The sequence below is a fragment of the Muntiacus reevesi genome, chromosome 3 (assembly GCF_963930625.1).
Source record: "Muntiacus reevesi chromosome 3, mMunRee1.1, whole genome shotgun sequence".
Taxonomy (NCBI): Eukaryota; Metazoa; Chordata; class Mammalia; order Artiodactyla; family Cervidae; genus Muntiacus; species Muntiacus reevesi.
Window position 1 is genome coordinate 53,753,149 of NC_089251.1, and position 16,626 is coordinate 53,769,774.

Sequence of the window (16,626 nt, forward strand, 5' to 3'; positions counted from 1 at the left end):
TCGATCCCTTGTCAGGGAACTAGATCCCACATGCCACAATTATGCCGCAGCTAAAGATTCTACATGCTGCAATGAAGATCAAAGATCTCATGTGCTGCAGCTAAAACCCAGTACAACCAAATAATATAGCTAAATAATTTTTTTTTAAAAAAAGAACTTAGACTAGGATTTTATTGCTTGCCTTGTGTGGGTAGCAAGTGTGTTCACCATTAGACCTGGAATACATTCAGCTGGGCAATAATGAGCCCTGTTCTAATAAAGAAAACCGTCCATATATTATTAGTCTGAACCAATTACTCTCTGCTTCTCTTCTAGGTGTGTATCAAAGTTACCATCATCAATTTCACTGTAACCAAATCAGGTCTGGAGGATCAGTTGTTAAGGTAAAAAACGAAGGGCGGGTGGGAAGGGAGTGGTGGGGAGAGCAAAGATTTCCTAATATTTTGTTTAGAAATTTTGACAAGAAAAAGATTAGCTTTCAAATAGAGGTATGGGGGCAAATGATGAAAGGGCAAGTGAGGGGAGACATCAGTTTGCATGTTTAGACGAGAGAAGCTATAGGTATAGCCTCTTTCTTTTCTTTTTCTTTTGAGATTTATGTGTTATTTGGTGGACATTCTGAGGGCTTCGAGCCTGGGGGACGGGACTCGAAGATCATTCTGACGGACTGCTCTGAGCAGGCAAGGAGGGGAGCCAGGATATACAAGAGTTTTTGCAACAAAGTAACCAAAAGGTTGCTGTTAATTAAAGAAAACTTCCCTCATAAATGGGCTTCCCTCATAGCTTAGTCAGTAAAGAATCTGCCTGCAATGCAGGAGACCCAGGTTCGATTCCTGGCTTGGAAAGATCCCCTGGAGAAGGAAATGGCAATCCACTCCAGTATTCTTGTCTAGAGAATCCCAAAGACAGAGGAGTCTGGTGGGCTACAGTCCATGGGTCACAAGAGTCGGACACACTTTAGAGACTAAACCACCACCACCAAAGAAAACTGGATTAAGTCAAGTTAAGGAATCTAGTGCTTTTCTCTGTATGGAAAGATGCAAGAATCTGGGCTCCCTGAAATCATTCCTTTGATATGCATCTTAGCTATCTGGGGCCAGCATCCTGTGCTTTCTCATCATGAATAAAGCCCCTTTTTAGATGCAACCAAGAATTGTTTCAGAGAGGTGGTGGGATTTCATGAGTCTCCCCTCTTAGTAGGAAAAGAATGTTCCAGGCACCATTTTCAGCTTGGGACAAGTAGCCATTAGAAACAGAAATTAAATGATTAGAGAAATGAAGCACTGAGCAGATTTTCCTAAGAGAAGACGAGCAGAAGCCATGGGCACTACGGTCAGGATCAGGTCTCTGAGATCTAAGATAAAGAATTAAAACGTGTTATGTAATGCAGCAAATAGTCACTGGGGACACCCAGAAGAGGGGCCTATGCACTAGGATTTGGCTAGTAGCATTAATATTCAGGTAAGTAGTATTCAGGATACAAACAATGAGATATTCGGAAAGAAAAATAGAACCCTAGAGCCCTGAGAAAGACCTAACTTAGGGATTCACTTTGGCACCAGTGATGTCGTGCGACTCGAGAGGCCTGAGTTGGAAGAACAAAGGATCAAACTCATCGTGAGGATCAACACCGATAAAAACCAACTGAAAGCTATTGAAGAGAAAATCCTGAAAATGCTCTTCACATCTGAGGGAAATATTCTGGACAATGAAGAACTCATTGACACACTCCAGGATTCAAAGGCAAGTCAAATATTTTTATTATTTATAAACAGCGTGTTACTTCAAAAGATATAACTGCACCCTTTAAGGGTCCTGCCAGTTTATTTTATTTTTAACTTTGTGGGGTCTTCATTGCTGTGCATGGGCTTTCTCTAGCTTCACAAGTGGGGACTTCTCTCCAGTATCCTATCACCTGTATCTGTAAACTAGTTTCTGTCTGCAAGGCGTTGCCTTGAGGACATCCTTCCTATAGAGTAGAGACATCATTGTTGTACAGTAGAAACCAACACAACATTGTAAGCAAGTTTCTTCCAATTAAAAAATAAATTTAAAATTTTTCTTTTTTTAAAAAGAATAGAGTCAAGATTGATTGCTCCCGGGCTGCACTTACTGCCAATTCCTGCCTATAGTTCATAGGCCAGCGGTTCTATAATGATTGCTTATGGTCCCTGCCCTAGACCCTGTGACTTCAAATCCTAGGATTTCCCAACCTAGGGATGTCCACACCTGAAGAAGATGAGAGAGTGGTGAACAGGGACGGACAGCAATAAGAAAGGCAGAGAGACTGAAGGAGACAGAGGAGGGAATCTTGGAAACCCCACTGTCCAGAAGGCTCCCCAGAGCCACAAAGCCAAAAGACAGAAAACCAAGAGAGCGGCGAGAGACCTTGACAACATCTCTAGCCTACTTACGATTACAGTTATTGTTTGGTCACTAGTCGTGTCCGACTCTTTGCGACCCCTTGGACTGTAAGCCACCAGGCTCCTCTGTCTGAAGCCCCAGGCAAGAATACTGGAGTGAATTGCCATTTCCTCCTCCAGGGGATCTTCCCAACCCAGGGACTGAACCAGTGTCTCCTGCATTGGCAGGCAGATTCTTTAACACTGAGCCAATAACCCTTCTCAAACAACAGCTTCTACCCCCGGGTTTCCCTGTATGTACACCTGGAGTACCGGGAAAAGAGAAAGAACATTAGATTTCCTTCTTATTCCAGAGTGGGATGTGGTATCACTGCCTTTTGGGCTCTCTCCACCCGCCTCTCGTGAGCAGTTTCATGGATATCCTTTCTCCCCTCCTATCTCCTTTCCTTACAGGAACCCTGGATCACTTGAGGACTGCTCATGATGAAGCCAGGGAGTAATTGTGTGTTAGTGTTTCCATTTCAGAAGGCACCAAGGTTTCAGGCTCAGAGAAATTCTGCTGTACTTCTCCCCCAGTCTGCTGTGTTGCCTATTTTCTTCTGCCCATCCCTAACTCTGCCTGGAAAGGAGGTCAGCTCCGTTAGATGGAGGTCACTGAGTCCTGAGACTGAGTCATGTGTCTGGGGAGCCTCCTTATTATAATCATGAATTCGTCATCTTCTTTCTTCCCTAGACCTAACTGGGTATGTTCCCTAAATCCCACCATTTTTTGGAAGCACATCAAGGACTTGTTTTCGTATGTTTATTCAGATCACTTCCGGTGCCATTAAAATCAGACTGAAGGAAGCCGAGTCTACTGAACGGATGATAAACATCGCTCGTGAGAAGTATCGTCCTGTGGCCACTCAAGGCTCTGTTATGTACTTTGTCATTGCAAGCCTCTCAGAGATAGATCCCATGTATCAGTACTCACTAAAATATTTTAAACAGGTAAGTGCGTGGTTGTTGTTGTTAAAGAAATGTATCAGTGCCCCATGAGCGAAATGAAGAAGGGCATGGCAACCCACTCCAGTATTTTTGCCTAGAGAATCTCATGGGCTGAGGGGCTTGGTGGGCTATAGTCCACAGGGTCACAAAGAGTCGGACATGAATGAAGTGATTTTCACTTCCACTTCAGGAGCGAAGAGGCTATTTCTGACCCTCCATAAAAATAAGTGAGGACTTCCCTGGTGGTCCAGTGGTTAAGACTCTGCACTCCCAATGCAAGGGACATGGGTTCAATCCCTGGTCAGGGAACTAAGGTCCCCTCAGGCTGCAAAGTGTCCCCCCCCCCCAAAAAAAAAGACACAATATGGCTACCAAGTGGGCGAGGGAAGGGTGGGATGAACTGGGAGATTGACATATACACACAGTTGATACTATAAAATAGATAATTAATGAGAACCTATTGTATAGCACAGGGAACTCTATTCAGTGTTCTGTGGTGACCTAAATGGGAAGGAAATCCAAAAAAAGAGGGGATATATGAACGCTTGTGACTGATTGACTTCACTCTACAGGAAGAAACTAACACAACATTGTAAAGAAACTATACTCCAATAAAAATTAATTTAAAAAAAAGACGTTAAAATATTCAGACAATTTTTATACACTAGACCAAGCTTCGTTTTTCCTCTAGATGTCTTGTTTTATCCCCTTGTTATGGTCAGGGGGCCAGCAGCAATAGGAGCTGCAGGAGAAAATGGTAATGAACTGCGAGAAATAGGAGGCACATTGTATAGACACACCTGGGCTCTCTTCCAACAAGACGTGCATCTGTTGCAGCAGCCTTTACAAGCCATTCCACTTGTCCCTAATGGCAGGGTTGCTGTTCTCACAAGGGGTTGCCATCTCCCCCTTTACTTGGTGGATATTAAACCAAGGTTCCCAGGTAGCACAGTGGTAAAGAATCCACCTGCCAAGGGAAAAGACTCAAGAGACACAGGTTTGATCCCTGGGTCAGGAAGATCCCCTGGAGAAGGAAATGGCTACTCACTCTGGTATTCTTACCTTGGAAATCCCATGGACAGAGACGCCTGGCAGGCTACAGTCCATGGGTTCACAAGAAGTTGGACACAATTGAGCACAGACATACACATACACACACACACACACAAACACACACACACACACATATTAGACCAAGCTACTTAAGGACAGGTAAATCTTTTCATTCCACCTAAATGACTCTGATAATGCTTTTCTCATCCTGGGTGTTTTGCAATTCATGCTTTTCAAGGTTATTGTTTTTTCATTTTAGCATGCCTCACAGCTTGAGGGATCTTAGTTCCCCGACCAGGGATTGAACCCAGGCTCTCAGCAGTGAAAGCACTGATTCCTAACCACTAGATCACCAGGGAATTTCCATGCTTTTCAAGATTTTAAAATCTCCTTTGAGCAATAAAAATGAAGATGCTCTGAAAATATGTTGGACTGACAGGAAAAAAAATTGTAGGATGAATTATCAAAACACTGGAATTTTTCAGTTTGGAAGGGAAACTAGAAACCCAAAACACAACTGCAGGTGACAACCCTGGCCAAGACATCCTCTACCAAACCATCCATAAATCCGTTTCACACTGAAATCATTTAGGGTGTGTCAGGATTCACTATGTTTTATTTGAGCACCGAATTTACCACGTCTTCACTGGACTTTAAACTCTGCCTCTTGTCAGGTTGTTAAAGAACGCCCCAATCCTCTTTTTTTCTGTGTGTTAAAGTAACAATTCCATTATTCTTTGTTGACCAAACTCTCAACTCTCTAGAATAAGGGTATGCCTCCTTGAAGCTCTTTAAAAAAAAAAAAATTTTATTGAAGTAGTTGATTTACAGTACTGTGTTAGTTTCAGGTGTTTATCAAAATAAGTCGGTTATACATACACATATTTTGTTTTGCTTGTTCAGTCTTTAAGTCATGTCCAACTCTTTGCAACCCCGTGGACTGCAGATCATTGGGCTTCCCTGTCCTTCACTGTCTCACAGAGTTTGCTCAAACTCATGTCCATTGAGTCAGTGATGCCATCCAACCATCTCATCCTCTGTCACCCACTTCTCCTCTTGCCCTCATTTTCCCAGCATCAGGATCTTCTTCGATGAGTTAGCTCTTCACATCAGGTGGCCAAAGTATTGGAGCTTCAACTTCAGCATCAGTCCTTCTAATGAATATTCAGGGTTGATTTCTTTAAGATTGACTGGTTTGATCTCTTTGCAGTCCAAGGGACTCTCAAGAGTCTTCTCTAGATTCTTTTCCCATGTAAGTCATGACAGGGTATTAAATAGAGCTCCCTGGGCTTTGCTTTAGGGAATAGAAGCTTGACTTTTGGTGAGGAGCCTGAGAGAGTCAGCTCTTGTACTCCATCCTGTTGGCAGGAGAAGTGGATACAGCAAGGCCTGCACAAGGGCTGTGCAGCATTTTTAGGGGCGAGTGAAGCATACTTCTTGACCCCGGTCTGCCTTGGTCCTCAGCTGGCTTCCAGCAACTAGTCACCTTTGACCTACCTGATCTCCCCACGAGCAATGCATCTTGACCCCTCTAAAGGTGACCAAAAGATTGGGCATCATGACCTCACCTCACATCGTTGCCCTTTGTGCTGTGGACCCTCAAAGCTGAAGTCACATGGGTGGCCCTCCCCAGTCACCACTGCAAGATGCTCTTGCCCATGACTTCCAGGCAAGCCCATCAGTTCAGGCTCTGCTCAGCTTCATCACACAGCCTGAGACCCTTGGGAATTTTGGGATCTTCTCTCCCCAGTTGCCTTGCGCTACTTGGAAGTGGCAGGAAATGGGTGGGGCTGCTTCTGTCCCTCTCACATGAAACCTCAATGCCAGCATCTCTGCTGCCTTCCTGATATTCTTGTAATGTATGTAGGGCATCTTTTGGGAAGTAGACCTGTTTCCAGAATTTCTATGTAGGAAGCAAGGTGGAAGTCTCCTTTAAAATTGAGAGCGTGTGCTCAGTCGTGTCCAACTCCTTGCAACCCCCTGGACTACAGCCTGCCAGGCTTCTCTGTGCATGGAATTTCCCAGGCAAGAATACTGAAGTGGGTTGCCATTTACTTCTTCTGGGGATCTTCCTGACCCAGGGATCAAACATATGTCTCTTGCATCTCCTACACTGGCAAGCAGATCCTTTACCACCGAGCCACCCAGGAAGCCCCCTTTAAAACTGGTTTCTCTTAAATTTCAAAGAAAAGTCTTGCACATTCTTCCCACACACTAAGAATTATCTTGTGGAAATGCCAAGAAGAGGGCATGACTCTGACATCCTGCCTTGCTAAAACCATGCAACCCAGAATGGGACTTGAACTTACGGTCTTTTAACCAAGATCAGGCCTGGTCTCAGGGCTTAATGAAGGTCACGTTTTTGATGTCTTATCACAGAAAGAACTCAGTGATAGACAAGGTGATAGGTAAGAAGTGAATGTATTTAGAGAGAAACATACTCCACAGACACAGTGTGAACCATCTCAAAAGACCAGATTGACCCCAGGATATGGGGATGTCACTTTTTATAGGTGTGGGTAATTTCATGAGTGGGAGGAGTATTCCAGCTATTATGGGGAAGGAGTGGATTTCAGGAACTGGGCCACTGCCCACATTTTGACATTTATGGTCAACCTTGGAATTGCCAGCTTCCCTGATAGCTCAGTTGGTAAAGAATCCACCTGCAGTGCAGGAGAAGGGATAGGCTATTCACTCCAGTATTCTTGGGCTTCCCTTGTGGCTAAGCTGGTAAAGAATCTGCCTGCAATGTGGGAGACCTGGGTTCAATCCCTGGGTTGGGAAGATCCCCTGGAGAAGGGAAAGGCTACCCACTCCAGTATTGTAGCCTGGAGAATTCACAGAGTCGGACACAACTGAGTGACTTTCACGTGGAATTGTCATGGCACCTGTGGGTGTGTCATTTAGTTTGCTGAGGTGTTACAATGAGGCTCAAGGTCTAGGGGAAGTCAACTAATCCGCCACCTTGAACCTATTTGATTCTAATCAGTTCATGTTGTGTCCTCGGGCTATGTCATTGTTTTAAATGTTGTGCCCTGCCCCCTTCTCTCCTGTTTCACTTAGGCCTCTCATCCAAAGTGATTTATCAAATGTGATTTGAGGACATGAGACACTGGTTCTGCCAGCTCACCTTCATTTTCCATTTTCTGTCCCACATCAAGATGATCCCTACAGAACAGTCAAGAATTTGGCATTGGTCCATTTCTGGAAAATGGGGAGAGGAAAAGGAACACACAGAACACTACATATAAATGTGTGAATTGGGGATGAATCCTGGACTTCTGTCATTGTACACTATTCACCTCCTGTGCTGCTACACATTTAGTCACTGAATTTGGGGGAGTCCAGGTGAAGAGCAGGGTTTTTTTTTTTCCTTCACAAAATTGAATTAAATCAGAGACACTGATAGAGTTCTCTTTCACAGTTGTTCAACACAACAATTGAGACGTCTGTAAGGATAGATGATCTACAGCAGCGCATGGAAATACTGCTGGAACAGACTCTCCTAACTGCTTATGTCAATGTGTCAAGAGGACTTTTTGAACAACATAAACTGATCTACAGCTTTATGCTCTGTGTTGAGATCATGCGTCAGCAAGGAAGATTAACTGAAGCTGAATGGAATTTCTTTCTTCGAGGTTCTGCAGGACTGGAGAAGGTACCTGTGTAATGTTTAGACAGTGAATGTTATTAGTTAGAGCTCATAAACACCTAGCAGTGCTCCACAGTGACTCTGGTAACTGAAAGTTTTACCTTCAGCTGTGTAGCCCACTGGGAGTCTGGGACCCAGGCTATAACTTAATCCTGGCTTTAGTAGCTGTGTAGTGACTATAACATTTGACCTCTTTATGCAACAGTGTCCTCACCTATAGAAAAGGGATGTTGGAAGTAACCAGTGAGGTAGCATATGGTAAAGCCAAATCCAGCCTCTCCACCCTGACACCAAGTTAAATCTTGGAGACAAGAGTTTTGGGTGAAGTAGAAAAAAATAGCTTTATTGCTTTCCAGACAGAGGGGGCCACAGTGAATTAACACTGGGTGTCCCAACCTAGAGGGGATGGAGGGAGTTTTAGAGTAATGATTCAAAGAGGGTGTGATCAGCTTGTGGACATTCTTTTGAATGGTTGGTGGTGAGGTGAGTGAGAGTCAGCATCATCAGCCTCTGGTTCCAACCCTTCTGGTGTCTCCATGCTTGTGGCATCTTACCATCATTAACATTTAACTTCTCCCACCTGGTGGGAGTTTCAGTATCTGAAAAACACCTCAAAAATACTGCTGTGTATATCCCCTGAAGGGGAACCAGACTTTGCCCCAAGGCTGCACTATTGTTTCTTGACTGTTTCCCCCTTCCCTCCACATCCCCTCCCTTCCCTTATTAGCAGCTGATTGAACCTGCTTCTTTCTGACAACGGTCTGTCTAGTCAAAGCTATGGTTTTTCCAAAGTTACATATGGATGTGAGAGTTGGACCATAAAGAAAACTGAGCACCAAAGAACTGATGCTTTTGAACTGTGGTGTTGGAGAAGACTCTTGAGAATCCCTTGGACTGCAAGGAGATCCAACCGGTTCATCCTAAAGGAAATCAGTCCTGAATATTCATTGGAAGGACTGATGCTGAGGCTGAAGCTCCAATACTTTGATCACCTGATGCAAAGAACTGACTCATTAGAAAAGACCCTGATGCTGGGAAAGACTGAGGGCAGGAGGAGAAGAGGATGACAGAGGATGAGATGGTTGGGTGGCATCACAGACGCAATGGACATGAGTTTGAGCAAGCTCCAGGAGTTGGTGATGGACAGGGAAGCCTGGCATGCTGCAGTCCATGGGGTCGCAAAGAGTTGGACATGACTGAGTGATTGAACTGAACTGAACTGAACCTGCTTATTGGAACTCATGGAAGGTTATGGAGGCTGAATGAAGCCTATTTCCTGTAATCAAGAAATCAAGGGACACAGAAAGGTTTGGGGCCTATGAGTCCCAAGGGTCCTGCTTGGTTTTGATGGGAACATGTTTTAAAAAGTTTACCATTTACAAATGGGAAGAGTTAAAATCCAGTAAAAGTAGTAATTCACAGATCTGACCATAGTGTTTGTGAAGTCATGATCCTCTCTTGCCTGGACACATCTTTCATTATAAAACATGGGGAAGAATAGAACTTGCTTGTTGCCTTCTGTAATAACATAATATTTGTCTAACTTGCTCCAGTCTCTCTAACTGGCCTAACCCACCCACATACCACAGACCTGGTCACTCACAGATCAGAAACACAGCCACCCAACCCTTGACTACCATCCACCCCAACTCTAAACTCTTGGCTTTGTTCTGTCCATCTGAAGCCCTGCCCTTGGCCCCTACAGACCTGACACCTGCACGAGCTTGCCAGTATTTGAGTCTCAATGTATCACTGGGACATTGGACTTCATGCTTTCATTTGACCCAGCACTCTGAGTCAAGCCCAGGCAAGACCTCTCCATCCAACAGTCCTGCTTCCCTGACCCTCACCCTCCCTGCATATATACGTATTCTCTTAATCCTCTCCTAACACTGTTTTCTTGCCTTTTCCTACTGTTCATGGGGTTCTCAAGGCAAAAATACTGGGGTGGTTTGCCATTCCCATTTCCAGTGGACCATGTTTTGTTAGACTAAAGGTCCATATAGTCAAAGCTATAGTTTTTCCAGTAGTCATGTTCCAATGTGAGAGTTGGACCATAAAGAAGACTGAGCACTGAAGAATTGATGCTTTCAAACTGTGGTGTTAGAGAAGACTCTTGAGAGTCCCTTGGACAGCAAGGAGATGAAACCAGTCAATCCTAAAGGAAATCAACCCTGAATATTCATTGGAAGAACTGATGCTGAAGCTGAGGCTCTAATACTTTGGCCACGTGATGTAAAGAGCCAACTCATTTAGAAAAGACCCTGATGCTGGGAAAGACTGAATGCAAAAAGGTGAAGAGGGCGGCAGAGGTTAGATGGCATCAGTGACTCAATGGATATGAATTTGAGCATACTCTGGGAGTTCGTGAAGGACAAGGAAGCCTGGCATGCTCCAGTCCATGGGGTTGCAAAGAGTCAAACATGACTTAGCAAATGAACAGCAATATTCAGACCAGGCAAATCTATAGAGATAGAAAGCTCTCAAAGTTTAGTTCCCAAGCACTAAATTTTCAAAGAACTAGTTTTAGCTGTTTAAGGCTAGAGGGCATGGGCAGGTGGGAGGGAAATTGCTAAACACATCATGGTTTTGTGTGTGTATCTGTGTAAGGAGAAAAAATATTCTATAATATTCTAAAATTGACTGTGGTCATAGTTACAATAACTGTGATATACTAAAACACACTGGATTGTATGCTTTAAATGGATGAATTCCATGGTATCTGTATTGTATCTCAATAAGCTATTTTAGAGCTTCCCAGGTGACTCAGTGGTAACGATCCCACCTGCCAATGCAGGAGACCTGGGTTTGATCCCTGAGTTGGGAAGATCCCCTGGAGAAGGAAATGGCAGCCCACACCAGTATTCTTGTCTGGAGAACCCCATGGACAGAGGAGCCTAGCAGGCTGCGGCCCGTGGGGTCGCAAACTCCCATTGAATTGTTTTGACATCTGGGTCAGAAATCAAATGGCTGTATAAATGTGGGTCTGTTCATAGGTTCTTTATCACAGCAAGTATTGCATCAATAATAATAGCAAAATACTCTGATTCTTTTCAACAGGCACATTATTTGAACAGTCACTTCATAAAGGAAGAATAGCCAATAAATATTTGAAAAAGTGTTAAACACCATAACTCATGAGTTCTATATTAAAACTACCACGAAATGATGGCATCAAAATGATTACAATTAAAACAACAAGATCTCTCTTATGTGTGGAATCTAAAAAGGAAACAAACAAAAGAAAACAAAAAAACAGAACTCATAGAAACAGAGAATAGATAAGTGACTGCCAGAAGCATGATGTGGGGAGAGGGCAAAATAGGGATTTTGTACTTTTAAGCATTCAGTCAGTTCAGTTCAGTTGCTCAGTCGTGCCCGACTCTTTGCGACCGCATGAACCGCAGCATGCCAGGCTTCTCTGTCCATCACCAATTCCCAGAGTCCACCCAAACCCATATCCATTGAGTCGGTGATGCCATTCAACCAGCTCATCCTCTGTCGTCCCCTTCTCCTCCTACCCTCAATCTTTCCCAGCATCAGGGTCTTTTCAAATGAGTCAGCTCTTTGCATCAGGTGGCCAAAGTACTGGAGTTTCGGCCTCAACATCAGTCCTTCCAATAATCACCCAGGACTGATCTCCTCTAGGATGGAGTGGTTGGATCTCCTTGCAGTCCAAGGGATTCTCAAGAGCCTTCTCCAACACCACAGTTCAAAAGCATCAATTTTTCGGCACTCAGCTTTCCTCACAGTCCAACTCTCACATCTATAAATGACAACTGGAAAAACCATAGCCTTAACTAGATGGACCTTTGTTGACAAAATAATGTCTCTGCTTTTTAATATGCTGTCTAGGTTGGCCATAACTTTCCTTCCAAGGAGTAAGTGTCATTTAATTTCATGGCTGCAATCACCATCTGCAGTGATTCTGGAGCCCAAAAACATAAACTCAGCCATTGTTTCCACTGTTTCCCCATCTATTTCCCATGAAGTGATGGGACCGGATGCCATGATCTTAGTTTTCTGAATGTTGAGCTTTAAGCCAACTTTTTCACTCTCTTCTTTCACCTTCATCAAGAGGCTCTTTAGTTCTTCCCTTTCTGCCATAAAGGTGGTGTCATCTGCATATCTGAGGTTATTGATATTTCTCCCAAAAATCTTGATTCCAGCTTGTGCTTCCTCCAGCCCAGCATTTCTCATGATGTACTCTGCATATAAGTTAAATAAGCAGGGTGACAACATACAGCCTTGACGTACTTCTTTTCCTATTTGGAACCAGTCTGTTGTTCCATGTCCAGTTCTATCTGTTGCTTCCTGACCTGTATACAGGTTTCTCAAGAGGCAGGTCAGGTGGTCTGATATTCCCATTTCTTTCAGAATTTTCCACAGTTTATTGCGATCCACACAGTCGAAGGCTTTGGCATCGTCAATAAAGCAGAAATAGATGTTTTTCTGGAACTCTCTTGCTTTTTCAAGGATTCAGCGCATGTTTGCAATTTGATCTCTGGTTCCTCTGCCTTTTCTAAAACCAGCTTGAACATCTGGAAGTTCATGGTTCACGTATTGTTGAAGCCTGGCTTGGAGAATTTTGAGCATTACTTTACTAGCATGTGAGATGAGTGCAATTGTGTGGTAGTTTGAGCATTCTTTGGGATTGCCTTTCTTTGGGATTGTAATGAAACTGACCTTTTCCAGTCCTGTGGCCACTGTTGAGTTTTCCAAATTTGCTGACATATTGAGTGCACCATTTTCACAGCATTATCTTTTAGGATTTGAAATAGCTCAACTGGAATTCCATTACCTCCACTAGCTTTGTTCATAGTGATGCTTCCTAAGGCCCACTTGACTTCACATTCCAGAATATCTGGCTCTAGGTGACTGATCACACCATCGTGATTGTCTGTATCATGAAGATCTTTTTTGTACAGTTCCTCTGTGTATTCTTGTCACCTCTTCTTAATATCTTCTGCTTCTGTTAGGTCCATACCATTTCTGTCCTTTATTGAGCCCATCTTTTTGCATGAAATGTTGCCTTGGTATCTCTAATTTTCTTGAAGAGATCTCTAGTCTTTCCCATTCTGTTGTTTTCCTCTATTTCTTTGCATTGATCACTGAGGAAGGCTTTCTTATCGCTCCTTGCTATTCTTTGGAACCCTGCATTCAGATGCTCATATCTTTCCTTTTCTCCTTTGCTTTTTGCTTCTCTTCTTTTCACAGGTATTTGTCCCATTACTTCATGGCAAATAGATGGGGAAACAGTGGAAACAGTGTCAGACTTTATTTTCTAGGACTCCAAAATCACTGCAGATGGTGATTGTAGCCATAAAATTAAAAGACGCTTGCTTCTTAGAAGTAAAGCTATGACCAGCCTAGACAGCATATTAAAAAGCAGAGACATCACTTTACCAGCAAAGGTCCATCTAGTCAAAGCTATGGTTTTTCCAGTAGTCATGTATGGATGTGAGAGTTGGACCATAAAGAAACTGAGTGCCAAAGAATTGATGCTTTTAAACTGTGTTGGAGAAGACTCTTGTGAGTTTCTTGGACTGCAAAGAGATCAAATCAGTCAATTGTAAAAGAAATCATCCCTGAATATTCATTAGAAAGACTGATTGTGAAGCTGAAGCTCCAGTACTTTGGCCACTTGATGGGAAGAACTGACTCATTAGAAAAAACCCTGATGATGGGAAAGATTGAAGGCAGAAGAAGGAGTCAAGAGAGGATGAGATGGTTGGATGGCGTCACAGACTTGATGGACATGAGTTTGAGCAAGCTCTGGGAGTTGGTGATGCACAGGGAAGCCTGGCATGCTGTAGTACATGGGGTCTCAATGACTTGGACATGACTGAATGACTGAAATGAACTGAACTGAACTGAACTGATAAAAGCCTCAGGCAAATATTCATTAAATTTTCAAAGACCTAGTTTCAGTCTACAATTATAGCTGTTTCTCTGTCTCTTTTAAAACTCTTTACCCACATGTAAGAGCTTCATGAAATATTGCCAGATGGCATATGATACTTTTCCCTGAAATTTCTGGTAATATGTGAAATGATTAGACATATACACTCAGCCCAGCTGGAAGGAGATTACTACTTGTCTTGCTGCTTATTTTGCTCTACTTCTCAGATTTCCCTGTCTCCTAGAAGTGAGATCATCTAGGAACTGGATTTGGAAACTAGTTCTCTAGGGAAAAAAATCATCAATATAAGAATATTTGAGGGGTGGGGAGAGACCGGTGTGGCATGTTGGAGAACAGGCTACAAGTAGACTTTACAGATTTATTGTTAACCCTTCACAAGATCAATGACTTTCAGCACATGTCAACATGAAAAGCTTTCATCAGCTGCACTTAATTTCAAACACCAACAGGTAGAATTGATTCAACAGCTTATCTATTTCATCATATCTTATATCTGTCCTGGGCAAATGGTTATTTTTAATATGCTACTAGAGCTTGATTTTTCACTTAGACAAGGTGAAAGCATATTCTGTGGTTGTCTTTGTGAATTACTATTCACTTTTTTTCTGTCTTCTAACAGGAACGCCCACCTAAGCCCGAATTTCCCTGGCTGGTTACTGCCATGTGGTTCGCCTGCTGTGACTTAGAAGAATTATTTCCAGTTTTCAAAGGACTTACACAATATATAGTGTTATATCCTATTTCCGTACGCATAGGTAATACATCAAAAAGGATCTGCTATAGGAGGTTGTAAACAAATTCATGAACCTTAACTTTAAAAGTCTCCTTTAACCTCTTCTGCAGTATCAGTATTTTTCACTAGGAAAGTCTTCATTTTTAAGAAATTTTGAATTACTTGTTTGCCCAGTTTCTTGAGGTAAATGCTTGGCCCATGAATTTTCAATATTTCATGTTTACAATTATACCCATTTTAAAGAGATGCATTTACTTCCAAGTATTGTTTTAGCTTCACCTCATACTGTTTTTGGCTTCCCTGGTGGCTCAATGGTAAAAAATCTTCTTGCAGTGCAGGAAACACAAGTTCAATCCCTGAGTCAGGAAGATTCCCCTGGAGAAGGGAATGGCATCCCACTCCAGGGCTCTTGCCTGGAGAATCCCAAGGACAGAGGAGCCTAGGGGCTACAGTCCACGGGGTGGCAAAGAGTCAGACACAACTGAGCATGGCAGCTTGTACTTTTTTTTAACTTCTTACTGAGGGACAGCATACATATGGAAAATTACACAAATCAAAATCAACAGCCTGTTATAAAATACTAATTCTGAGCTACTACCCAAGTCAAGAACTAGACCAGCATTAGTATCACAGAATTCCCTTATACTCCTTCATGGAACCCTTTCCCTCTTTCCCAAAGGTTATGCCTGCTCTGAATTATAACAGTCTATGTTACTTTCCCCCCATGTTTTACTACGTGTATGTAATCTTTGCTGTTGTTGTTTAGTCACTAAGTCATGTCTGACTCTTTTGCCACCCCACGAACTGTAGTTTGCCAAGTTCCTCTGTCCATGGGATTTCCCAGGCAAGAATACCAGAGTCGATTGCCGTTTCCTCCTCCAGGGGATCTTCCTGATCCAGGGATTGAACCCACATATCCTGCATTGACAGGCAGATTCTTTGCCACTGAGCCACCAGGGAAGCCCCAAGTAAAGTTTAATTCAAACCTATTAATTGTGGCATCTCTTTTACTGTTTTTTACACCTAACCAGTCATTTTCTAAGAGAGATATATTAAGGTATACCACTATGACAATTTCTCTGTAATTCTAGAATTTCTCCCATTATATCTTGTGGAATCAAAGTTGTTAATTAAGCGTCAATAGGTTTAGGGTGATTATCTTCCTAACAAGTAAAATACCTGAATAGTGCTTTTTGCCTTAAAATACATTTTCTAATATTAGTATTACTAATATTATTACAGCAGGATTGTCTTCATTAGTATTCCCTCTGTATATTTCTACATTCTTTATTTTTATCTCTTCTGGGTCATCATCATGCTTCAGTGTATCTTTAGTAGGATTTTGTTGCTTTGAGCAATGTGGCAGTCTCTTTTTAAACAAGCAATTTTTAATCCAACTATTGTAAAGTTGGTTATACCTCTATTTCAGTGACTCTCAACTGGGGAAGATTTGTTCCCCAGGGGACATTCTGAAGACATTATTGGATCCCACAACTGGGGTGGTGCTACAGGCATCCAGTAGGTAGAAACCAGAGGTGTAACTAAACATCCTACAATGCTCAAAACAACCAGAACAACCCTCTGCAACAAATGACCACTTGACGAAATGGCAGTAGTGGCAGGGTTGAGAAAATCCTCACTTATTTGGACTTACTTCTGTCACCTTATTTATAGTGATTTTTTTCTTTGGCATGCTTTTTCTTTATTTTTTACTTCTTCTTTCTTTCCTGCAGGCCAGTTGTCTACATTCTTTTTTTATTTTCCTTGTACTCATTTGAAGTTGTGTGTTCTGTTGTTATTTTTAGTAATTATTCTTCTACTTCTCATATGAATGGGTTTTTTCCTGAGTACACCCAGTAACTATTGTGGTTTAAAGGCTGTGTGGACCAGAAATTCTGGGATCCTTATATGCTCA

General features: G+C 42.6%; 1 protein-coding gene across 1 annotated transcript in view; it reads left to right on the forward strand.

The window, feature by feature from the left end:
• The window catches only part of DNAH6 (dynein axonemal heavy chain 6), a 266,242-nt gene that overhangs the window by 187,075 nt on the left and 62,541 nt on the right, over window positions 1-16,626 (forward strand). The window contains exons 58-62 of the mRNA XM_065927280.1: window positions 316-383; window positions 1,563-1,743; window positions 3,174-3,353; window positions 7,828-8,061; window positions 14,598-14,733. Of these exons, the coding sequence (XP_065783352.1) occupies window positions 316-383; window positions 1,563-1,743; window positions 3,174-3,353; window positions 7,828-8,061; window positions 14,598-14,733 (799 nt within the window). The remainder of the gene's footprint in view (window positions 1-315; window positions 384-1,562; window positions 1,744-3,173; window positions 3,354-7,827; window positions 8,062-14,597; window positions 14,734-16,626) is intronic.